The sequence below is a fragment of the Arachis stenosperma genome, chromosome 2 (assembly GCF_014773155.1).
Source record: "Arachis stenosperma cultivar V10309 chromosome 2, arast.V10309.gnm1.PFL2, whole genome shotgun sequence".
Lineage (NCBI taxonomy): Eukaryota > Viridiplantae > Streptophyta > Magnoliopsida > Fabales > Fabaceae > Arachis > Arachis stenosperma.
In genome coordinates this window covers 34,552,159-34,563,623 of record NC_080378.1, presented here as the reverse complement: position 1 = coordinate 34,563,623, position 11,465 = coordinate 34,552,159, and the positions used below count along the sequence as shown (strand labels likewise).

General features: G+C 34.9%; 1 protein-coding gene across 3 annotated transcripts; it reads left to right on the top strand.

Moving 5' to 3' along the window:
* The first annotated feature begins 3,803 nt into the window (after window positions 1–3,803).
* Window positions 3,804–9,860, top strand: LOC130962215 (protein ROOT INITIATION DEFECTIVE 3). 3 transcript variants are annotated; one of them, XM_057888362.1, is made up of 9 exons: window positions 3,804–4,085; window positions 4,759–5,071; window positions 5,365–5,478; window positions 5,586–5,719; window positions 5,824–5,971; window positions 6,655–6,854; window positions 8,586–8,713; window positions 9,124–9,356; window positions 9,498–9,860. In XM_057888362.1, exons 2-9 carry the CDS (start codon window positions 4,871–4,873, stop codon window positions 9,672–9,674), a joined length of 1,335 nt encoding a protein of 444 aa, XP_057744345.1. In that variant the 5' UTR covers window positions 3,804–4,085; window positions 4,759–4,870; the 3' UTR covers window positions 9,675–9,860. The 3 variants fall into 3 exon arrangements, with proteins under 3 accessions (XP_057744345.1, XP_057744343.1, XP_057744344.1); XM_057888360.1 differs by having other exon boundaries at window positions 4,713–5,071; XM_057888361.1 differs by lacking the exon at window positions 3,804–4,085 and adding an exon at window positions 4,366–4,428 and having other exon boundaries at window positions 4,713–5,071.
* Window positions 9,861–11,465: the final 1,605 nt, after the last annotated feature.

Below are 11,465 nucleotides of genomic sequence, written 5' to 3'. Positions count from 1 at the left end.
ACAAAAATATCTTTAGAATAATATTAAATGCTACAAAAATAACTAAAAAGAATATTATTTTTTAAAAGTAGTAAATAAATTTTGTATTTCGTAAATTATTTATGTATTTGATCTAAAATTTTATAAAAATATTTGAATAACTATTTAAAAAGTACATAAAAAATAGATAAAAGTTTGATTTCTAGACATTTTTTCATTTTTTTTGGCCATTAAAAAAAATAAATCACAAAAAAACCCACTTAACGTAAAAAATGTTTAATTTTTTTAATTATATTTATAAAAAGTTGTACCAAAATTTAATTTTTAAAAAAATTTTGAGAATATATATTGAATATATTTTTGTCGTGTTAAATATTTTTATGACATTTTTATCATTAATAAATTTTGTCAGGGACAATTTCAATAATTTATCCTATATAATTTTAGATATTTTATTTATTATAACGTTGCATTTGTATAGATAAAATATTCTAGTAAATTATAACAACTTTCGTCTTTTTTTTAACTAATATAAAAGATTTTATAATATTAATTTGATTTTTTATTTAAAAAAATATTAATGACAAAATGATACCTAATAGATGTTATCGATAAAATAGTCCTTAAACAATTTTTAATTTTGACAAAAGTGACGATCCGTTGCTTAACTTCACTTTCATTAACGAAAAACGCTAAATTGAAAAAAAAATTGATAAAATCCCTAATTTAGTCTTTAGTCACAAACCTTAATCTCATTCTCTCTCACTCCAACTCCCATCATCACCTATCTCAATTCTGTCATCACTCTATCTTCTCACCACACAACATTATCATCATTTTGTTCTTTATCAACAATAACAAGAATGAATATTTTACAGACAAAAAATAAAACAAGACAGCAGTTCTAAATCTGGCTACATTTTTTGAATTCAAACTCTTGGTTAAACAATTTTTTATGAAAATTTTAGAGTTTCGCCGATAAATCGAACCTTGTGACGGTGAAACTTGATTCGTTGCAAAGGACCCATCCGAAGGAATCCTCGGAGAATTCTTTGTCAAAAGCCATCGTGATACACGAAAATAGGTGTGGACACCGTTGATGGCGAGTTTTCGAATAGCGTTAGGGAATGGCTGTAACTCCATGCTTCTCTTGGGGGTTCTCTTTGTTTCCTTCGCAGCATATTATTTGAGGTTAGGATATGGTATTTATGTTCTTCTTCTCTTCTTCGTTGTGGTGGTGGTGTTCTTCTTCTCCTCTGCGGCGCTGTTTTTATTTTTCTTTTTCTTTTTTATTGTTACTTTAATGTGTTTTGTTTTGATTATATTTGATTGTCATTTCTATTTTTTTTATGGTTATGTTGTCGTTGCTTCTGTTTTTCTTCTTCCTCACCTCCCCGCTCTCGGAATTTTCGTGAGTGATTATGGATAAAAAAATTGGTTCATTCATAAATTTTGATTATCATTTAGTTGCTAAAGTTTTAATCTTTCTCCCAAAAAATGAATGAGTTTGGCTTGTGGATAGTGATGCCACAGGGTTGATGATGATGATTTTTCATTTTCATCTATGAAGAAAAAGAAGAAAGAAAGAATACAGACGAAAGAGAGAGAAAGAGATAGATATAGTGACAGTAGAATCAAAGGTAAATTAGGAATTTCATCAAAATTTTTTGCCAACTCAGTTTTTTTCGTCAATAAAAACAAAGTTAAACAACGGATGGTCACTTTTGTCAAATTTAAAAATTGTCCAATGAACATTTTGTCAATAACATCTATTAGGTACCATTTTGTCAGCGCTTGAATTTTTCGGGTACCAAATTAGTATTTATCTCTTTCTATTGCATCGTACAGGACCACACAAAAGTTTATAGCCAACAATATTTAAGTGTTGGTTAAACTTAAGAATAAACTACCATTTGTATCTATAAACTTTATAAATACCAATAAAAGTACCCATCAAACAAAGAAATTAATGTTGTACCCATGAAAGATGAGTTTCGTGTGACAAAAGTATTCAAACTCTAATTTTTTTTAACTTTTTAATAAAATTCCTAAATTACCCCCACCCTTTATCTTCTTTCCCAAATTCCAAACTTTTACAACCCTCACCACCACCAACACATTTCCAGAATATCGCCGCCTCCCCTCCCCTCTCCACTGCTGCCACCCACTGTCACGACTCACAATTGCAGGACCACCATCATCACCCCTTACCACCATCATTTCCTTTTTTTGTAGGATCAAACAAGCACCCAAAATTGAAATCTCAGAACATCGAAAATCTCAAGATTCTCATAAGTAAGGAACTAGAACAAAGGTGCAATCATGAGAGACAACAAATTATTATACAAAATAAAACCCTAAGTGTTCAACTCTAGATTCATGATCATGTGCTTGATGTAAACCATTTTAGTGTGATTGTGACAAGATAAGCAAAATCCAAAGTGGCAAGATTAGTTTGAAGAGGGCAAGATTAGTGGCGGAGGACGGTGTCTACAAGGGCGACGAGGAGAGGGGTGAGAGATCGGAAGATGATGAAAGTGTCGACATTGGCATGGCGGAGGAGGTTGGTGTTGGTGAAAATGGCGAAGAAGAAGATAAATGCGACAGGAAAAAAGTGCTTGGCCGTGTTGATAATAAAAAGGTCATGGAGGAAGAATCCTAATTTGCTGAGAATGTAGTTGCCAAGAGCGGAAGTGAGGTACTGGAGTGCGGTTAAGAGGTCGGGTAGTTGAATTAAGTGATGATGTACTTGTTGATAATGGCGAGAAAGCTAAAGCAAAATGCCTAACTGATCACAAGAAAAGGAAATTCTAGAAAGAGGGGGAGGGGAGACAGTAGTAATCAAGAAGGTGTGGGTAACGGTGAAAATTGCAAAAGTTTGGAATTTAAAAAAGAAAATAAAATGTAAGGGTATTTTAAAAATGTTATTAAGAAAAAAAAATTAGAGTTTGAATACTTTTATCAAAGGAAACTCATCCTTTATAGATATAACGTTAGATTTTTTTATTTAACAAATACTTTTTAGTATTCGCAGATTTCATGAGTAGAAATAGGGGTGTTTATCGTTCGGGTAAAATCGAGTTTGTCTTGATCTAGATTCGACCCTAAATATACACTGGATCTATTTTTTAGACCCTAACCCGGTCTTAGACCTGATGAAATCTAAATATTTTCGGGTCACAACTATACCGGGTCTAAACTGCGTGAAAATCGGATCTTTAAAGTTTTAACATTAATTTATAAAAAAACTTATTTATAAAGAAGAAACTTGTTCGCGAAAAGTTGATATCCATATTTGAATTTGTATTTGTCCATAAATTATAATTTGATACTTCTTTGATCTATTTTCTAATTTAACAAGTGTGATTAAAAATAAAACAATAAATTTATAATTAATATAACATAATATTAAAATTAATTTAAAACATATGTATCAATTTTAGTTCTCTTCGAATGCACATGGATTGAATGAAACTGGATTCGTCTTGACCGGGATCCAACCTAAAATAATGATAGAGTCTATATTTAAGATTCCTTATTCAGTCTAGACTCAGTAAAATTACACCAAATTAACTTTTAAAATATTCATAAGAAGTGCTAGGAGACCAACAACTTTTATGATTTGTAGTCATCAATGATATTTTTAATGGTGTAAGATTTTATGATATTACTCACTTTTTTTGCACATATTAACTAAAATTTAATAAAATTGTTGGTCTTCTAGATTTTTCCAAATGTTCAAAACTAAATCGAATCGGCCATGTAAACCGAGGTAGAAATAGTTATTTATTCTAATAAAAATTCAAAACTTAAATCATAAATCAGCATCAGACGCTCACCCTCGCTCCCATTAGCAGCCGCCGCCGTAAACCCTACCATAGCAGTAGCAGCCAGCAACCTTCTCCCTCTTCTCTTGGTCACTGTCGCCGGCATTGACGCAGCCGGCGTCGCTCGCCTCGCCCGCGTCCCTCTACTTTCTACTGCTACGGTTCGTCTACTCTGTCTCCGTCGTCGGTTCGCCGGTTCGCGGCCCAAATCGCCTCTATGCCCGCTTCTCCGGTCTCCGCCGAGTGACGTCTCTGCTTGCTTCTTCGGCGTCGTCGACGGTAAGCTCCTCACCTCTGACCTTGCTGTTCGTCCCTCACTCCCTGCTTCGTGGTCGTGGGTCGTTCACTCTGTTCACTACCTATGTTTCTGTATTTTATCTTTTTTTTTTTAATTTAGTTTAATTTGTTTTTTAAAATTATAGGTTAAACTTAACTTAAATAAATTTAGCAATCTGATTTTCGGATATTTTTCATTTGAAGTAAAATTAGTAATAAAATATTAAGTCATATTTGGAAAGAAGGCACTGGTTTTGTCGTCTTTGAGCAGGGTAGATTAGAGCATGTAGAAACATATGTGAAGAATAATAAACGAGGTTTGGGAGCAGATAAAACGAAGAAAAAGGTGGTCAAATTCTGTGATGTTGTTTATTGTTGGTTGTTGTTCATTGTTGATTAAACAAAATTAGTAATTTGATTTTGTCATTTTTGTAATATTTTGTGTTTTCCATTGTTGGTTGATGTACTCTGTTACTTGTTAGTCAATTAGTTATAAATTTGTATGCTTGTCAACTGTTAATGATGAAATATAGATAAATTATTATGTTAAATTGTAAAATTTTGATTTTTGTTGTTATATAGATCATGGAATTTAAATATTTTAAAATTTATATTGAACCATTGAACCAGTCATTCGACTGGTTCATTGACAGGTTCGGTTCTCGCAACCTTGCAGGGCACTGCACTCACTTCTGGGGTCGTACTTCTTCATCAGCAGCCCCCATCCCCCTTCTTTAGTCACTCACCGGAGAGCTTGACGGCGGGATAGAGACACGACCATCACCTCCATGGAAGTTGTGGTGGCTTCCTCTTCCGTGGATGCCGGAATAGGTTGCTGGGATCTACATACGGGGGCAGAGCAGCTCCGCCACAAGTCATGCTCCTCCCCTCCTCATGGCCTCATCTCTGTCGGTGGTCGCTTCCTCGCTTCTTCACATCTCTCTCCACTATCCTCTGGCGGCTCTGTTCTCTTTTGGTCCTGGTCTAAGGTCTTCTTTTACCTTCTTTCCTTATTCTTCTTAACAAAGCAACTACGTGTTAGGGCCTAGGCTTTTCTTCTTTAAATACAAATTACAAAAACCTAACGCTCTTCCTTTGTCCCTTCTGATTCGTATACTGTTTACAAGATTTTGTACAATAAATAGTGAACATTTATGTCAAAATGTATCTACTATCTTGAATATGCAGCACATTGAGAATACAGTGGAATAATTGGAAGAAATTCTAATTTATTTTACATGGTGAATGTTGATGTTTTTGATTGAATGATGGTTGTGTGCAGCCTCAAGTTGGAGTTAGGTGCTTTCCAGCTGAAACTATAAAGCCCCTTTCTGCTAATCATCCAGGCACATATATAGCTGGTGGAGGTGTCTCTGGTGACATATACCTTTGGGAGGTGCATTTTATTTTATTTTATTATTTGTAATTTTGCATGGAATAAAAATATAACTTAATTAATTGTTCAGACAGATGACAAACATGCCCCTATTTTTGCTGCATTAGGTTGAAACTGGTAGATTACTTAAGAAGTGGAATGCTCATTATAGAGCTGTTACTTGTCTGGTATTTTCTGAAGACGACTCGCTTCTGATTTCTGGTTCGGAAGATGGTTCAGTAAGAGTTTGGTCCCTCTTCATGTATGTGACACCCATCTTGTCTCTTTTGTTTTTTCAGTTTTAGCATAATGCTAATGGTAGTATTATATGTATGATAATTTTCCCCCCTTGATTCAATGGTTCAGGATATTTGATGATTTGAGAAGTCAAGAAGCAACTCATCTCTATGAGCATAGCTTTACAGGTCATGCCCTACGTGTAACTGATGTTGTGATTGGTTATGGAGGTAGCAATGCCATTATAGTGTCGGCATCAGAGGATCGGACCTGTAAGGTTAGATTTACAGTTTTTGCATGGCAGTGTCATGGAATCAAAATGAAAAGCAATAAAATGTTGACCATGGGGTTATATTTACTTCTAGTCCTTCTTGAACTGCAATCTCTACTATTGGTAGAAGACTAGAAGTATTATATGTCAGCATGATCATAAACTACTTACAAATATAATATATGTTTCCTTATATGGAGAAAAGGCAAGAATGAAATAAATGACCGGAAAAAAATGGGTTCAATAGAAATACCCTGGAAGCCCTCACCATTTGAGGAAATAGAATTCGGCACATTCTTCTGGTACTATTTTCCTGGTCCTATTGGTCATCAAATTTATGATCATCAATTTAGTTTGTTTAATCTCCATACAGTTGTCTTTGTATTTAAGTAAACATAACTTGTGCTTATGCTACCTGTTGCTTTATTACTTATTCTTTTTCCATTTTTGGTTTGTTCCCTAATAACATGTGGCTTCTTGGTTGTGATTTATTCCATTTTTTTTTTTAGTTTTTCCATTTCAAATAATGGTGCAAACTGACTTTCATGTAGTAGTATATTGTTAGGCAGAAATATTCTTTGATTATGATGCAAACAAACCAGTAGTAGGATAAGCGTTTACTATTTTCCTTTTCTTTGTGTAATTCGATTTACTGATCTGGATTCTATCTATTGTATAATCTTGTCTAGGTGTGGAGCTTGTCCACAGGAGCATTACTAAGAAATATAGTATTCCCTGCAATCATAGATGCCATTGTATTGGATCCTGCTGAGCATGTCTTTTACGCTGGCAGTAGAGATGGAAAAATATTTATTGTTGCACTTCACACTGAGAGCCTTGTTACTAGTAACGATGGGATGCATATCGTTGGTTCATTTTCTAACCACAGGTTATCTTTTCTTCTCCTATTATATCCATATCTTTAAAGCATATTCCTGGTAGTATCCTTTCTGCATGATCTTCATTTGACAGTTTCTCAAATTTGCATTAGTTATGGCAGTGTTTCTTCTTTGTGCTTGGATTGTTTTTCCTTGTATTTATTTTGTAAAATGTGGTTATATAGTTCAGGTAATTCATGGAGACTGTCTTAGGTGAGCCATTGTAGCTTATATAGTATATTAGGAAGGCCACAACTATGGTACCTACGTTAACCGTGGCTATAGGTGGCTAGTAATTGACCATCTAATAAAACTGTGACATTTGTCATGGTCCAAATTAACATAAACATGCTTATGGCTAATCTAAGGTAGGTAAACACATTTTTACAGCAGGAGCAATGTTGAGGCCGAGATCCAATAGCCCCTTGTATGACATGCCCTCGTAGTCCACTATAGAGGAAGAATCGAAGTCGTTGCATTGCCTATGAGACGCATCTCGCTGGCGGCTCATTCTCGATTCGTCGCACGAGGTGACATTTCAAAAAACATGATAGGATGCGCTGCTGGGAACGCCATGACAGCAGAAGTAGAGACGGAGAAAACGGTTTCAGCGTGCGCTGCGGCTAGGACTGCACTGACGGCGGTGGTGGCAGCCGCGAAGATGAATCAAGCATGCTACCCTAGCTCGGGCTACATGTGGTGTTGTTAATGTGAACGAAGTTGTTGCTGTTTGTTCAGAAGCTCCGCCACCATCGGAAAATTGGTCTTAGCCTTGGCGCCGTGGACGTCTCTTGCTGCTGTGTCGTACGCACGCGCTGCCCCCGCTGTAGTTTCGAAAGTTCCGAGCCAGACGTGCGTCTTGCCAGGGTCGTGGATCTGGGCGGTGTCCATGGCCGTTTCCCAGCACCTCTGTAACAGATCTCTTTGGCGTGACTGTATAACAAATTTACCGCGATTAAGTGGTCATAAACCAAGTCAAAACCATCTTCCAACTGTCAAACTCTCATAGGTTCCATCATATCTAGCCACGAACCAAACAAGCCACCATAGAAGGCACCTATTAGGAAACACAATAGTTCCAGGGGGTGGGGGTGGGTATCGGTTTATTGTCTATGGTTTGTGGGTGACTTGAACATGGAAGTATCGGGTTCCCCATAATTTTTGTCTTGGGTGTGAATGTTGATGAATTCAAAGAGAACCTTTAGCCCCCCCAACTGGTCAGAATGGATGATGAATATGAGATCATTTATGTTGAAATTATTAGGGTGCGTTTGATTTGCATTTCATTTTCTGTTTTCATTTTCAGTGTTTTTTATTTTCTGGATTTTGTGAAGGAAAAAGTGAAAAAAGTACAGGAGGTGAAAACAGAAAACAAGATTTTATTGTTTTCACTTTTTTCATTTTTTCCTTCACAAAATCCAGAAAACAGAAAACACTGAAAATGAAAACAGAAAATGAAAAAGCAAATCAAACGCACCCTTAGCTTTTCAATTTGACGTTGGTTGCATTAAAAAATGTCCAAATAAATGCCATTGTTGATTCATCTGAATATATTGGAATTTGATAATAGGATTATGTAATAAACAGGTACTGGATTATAGTATATTTGTCCAATTGTCTGTAAACATATGCTTTCTTCCTATGTTTGATCATAACTCTTATTGCTGCTGATCATGTAATTTATAAAAATGACAGTCCAAGTTATGCTCCGATTTAACTAATTATTTTCCTTATTTTAACAGCAAGTCAGTTACTTGTTTGGCATATGGCATCAGTGGAAATTTGTTAATATCCGGGTCAGAGGATGGAATGATTCGTGTTTGGAATGCAAGAACTCATAACATTGTCCGCATGTTCAAATATGCTAAAGGTATTTGTCCAAACTGTATGAAATTGTGTGTTTTGCCTAATGTTTCTGCTGATGTTACTAGGATTACTGGCAAGATTTATATTGCCCCTTTCCCCCCTAATTTTCTCTGTTTTATAAAAAATAGCTTTTGATGGCTGGTGCACAATGTTATTTCTCTACCTTTATGAAATCAACTTGTTATAATTTTTAACTCATATTTTTAACAATTTCTCCCCCTCGATGGTTGTGAGTGTTTTTAATCTAGTTTATTCATAGATGGTATTTTTTTCATTTTTTATTTTTTTTATACATAGATGGTAGTTTGTGGACGTATTGATTCTGCTTAAGCATGCATTTATTTTTTCTTTTTTTTTTAAAATCAACTTTTTTAAATATAAATATTAAGTGTTACTATATTCTTGATGGTGCAGGGCCTGTAAGTAATATTTGTGTTGTTAGGCCCGAAATAGACTCAACTAGTCATATATTACAATCATCATCAAGAAAGCAGGGGTCCGATTTACCCCCTCCGTTGGAGAAATATGCAAACTCAGTTGAAGATTCAGATGCTAAGACACCTATTGTCCTTTGCGGTGCCAAGAGATGTGCCAAAGTTTCGTATCTCAGTTCTCATGCGATATCTTCTCACGTCAAGGAACTTCAGGTTTGTCTCTTGGTGATTACCAGCATGTCTGATTTTACTTATCAGTCTAGGCCTATTTCTTTGTGAATTTTTGCTTTTGTTTAGATTGCCTTTATCTACTCTTGATTGCGATTTATCGACTTGCTAAAACCTCTGTTGCAGCGACACGGTTCTGCTGCTGCTTCTGAATTGGAAATGGAGAAACTAAAAGATGATTACCAGAAGTCAATGCAAATGGTTAATCAATGGAAGAAAATGTATGAAAACTTGCATCAATTTTGTGTGAAGGAGCTCTTAGATGGTGGTCAAGCGAGTGTTTCTGATGAAAATAACAAATAAGAATTTTCTTCCTTTTTCCGATAAACCAGCGTTGCTCAATTTTGAAGGTAGAGTTCATAGATAGTCCTTTTTGTTATTTTAATTTTGAAATTTTCTGTTTAGGTGTTGCGGTTAAAATTTTTTTAATTATTATCCTTTTAAAAGGTTAATTACATTGCCCCGTAAGGGACAAACGTTGGATTCTTATTCTTCTTTTTGCGTACTACCACTGAGCTGGTTAGGGGGTGTAAGATAATCATAGATTCATAGCTTTAGCACTTTAATTTAGATATTATATATTATATATTATATTGTTATTCATGAACCTTTATCATGGCATCATGTGTGTGAACTATTTCGTGTGAAGGCACATTCAAAATCCATATTTAACATCATAATATTGAGTGTTAGATTCACCGTTGTCGATTCTATAGAGTTATCTGCATTCCTCATGCACTACAATTCAATTTACACAATATGTTATCTTTATTCGAATTTATACCATTCAATTTAAATAAAGTTTTGAATCTCAGTTTAATTGAGTCTCTCACTATTTGGACTATTCAATAAGATGATTAATTAGAAAATGTTAATATAACAAGATAAAAAATTGTAAGAAACAATTAAGAGTACATATTATGATTGAATGTTTTAAATTCTCTAATAACTTATTATCTTATTTTTTTTCTAATATAAAGCAATTATGGACTAAATACCCATTTTGGTCTCTGAGATTCACGCGATTACTTAATTTGGTCATTGAAATTTAAAATTACTTATATTAGTCTTCCAGATTTAAGTTCGGGTACTAATATGGTCTCTCGATTCTTTCCGGCGATAATTAGGCAAATGGAGTGCTGATATAGCACCCTCCCTACTATGCTGGATGATAAGTAAACGACGTTGTTTACCTTGGCGCTCAAACAAGTCAGAAATGAAAAATAGTGGAGGTAGAGAAGAAGAAGAATACTTTATTTTGGATCTCCATTGTTTCTTTTCCCTTCATATACAAAGCGTCGACATTTCTGATTTGTTTGGATGCCAAGGGTAAACAATGTCGTTTACTCATCATCTAGTGTGGCAGAAAGGATGTCATCTCAGCATTCCATTTGTCTAGTCATTGCTGGAAAGAGTCGAGGGACCACATTGGTGCCGGGACTTGAATCTGGAGGACCAGTATAGGTAATTTTGATTTTCGAGGACCAAAATAGGTAATCGCGTAAATCTTATGGACCAAAATGGGTATTTAGTCGCAATTATGGTCAAATTGCTCTTAATTATAATCGCCATTTGATGATTTAAGTGCAATAACTCTTCTAATTAGATTAATTAGGTTAATAATTTAATTATAATTTAAAACTAATTAGTGCTAAGAAAAAGGAATTTTTAAGACCACATATGCAAGTATGTTCCGAAGTTAAGTCCCACTTTGGTCTTTGAGATTGGCGAGATAAACTGATTTAGTTCCTGACTTTTTAGTTACTACAATTTGATCACCTAGATTTAAAACATGCGCCAATGTAGTCCTTCGTTTATTTTTCGTCATTAGAGTTCAACGCCATTAGTGACGTGGTTCAAGCTTTGTCATGCTAGACATTAAAATGTCATACGCGTTTTGACGCTAAAAAAGACATTAAACGATGTCATTTGAGGGTTTGAATAATCTTGTCACAACCAAGTTCCTTGTAATGATCCTCAAGCGACGTCGTTTAATGCCTTGTCATAACTAAAATTATACGACGTCGTTTTAATATGTCTAGCGTAGCAAGGCTTGAGCTACGTGACGCATTTGCATCTTTAGTTGTTTTTTCT

What these genes read in the sequence shown, in the direction of transcription:
- LOC130962215 (XM_057888362.1), top strand. Translation starts at nt 4,871, where the DNA reads ATGGAAGTTGTGGTGGCTTCCTCTTCCGTGGATGCCGGAATAGGTTGC. An exon ending in GTGACATATACCTTTGGGAG is followed by an intron (nt 5,479 to 5,585) that starts GTGCATTTTATT and finishes TTGCTGCATTAG; the next exon opens with GTTGAAACTGGTAGATTACT. An exon ending in CATGTTCAAATATGCTAAAG is followed by an intron (nt 8,714 to 9,123) that starts GTATTTGTCCAA and finishes TTGATGGTGCAG; the next exon opens with GGCCTGTAAGTAATATTTGT.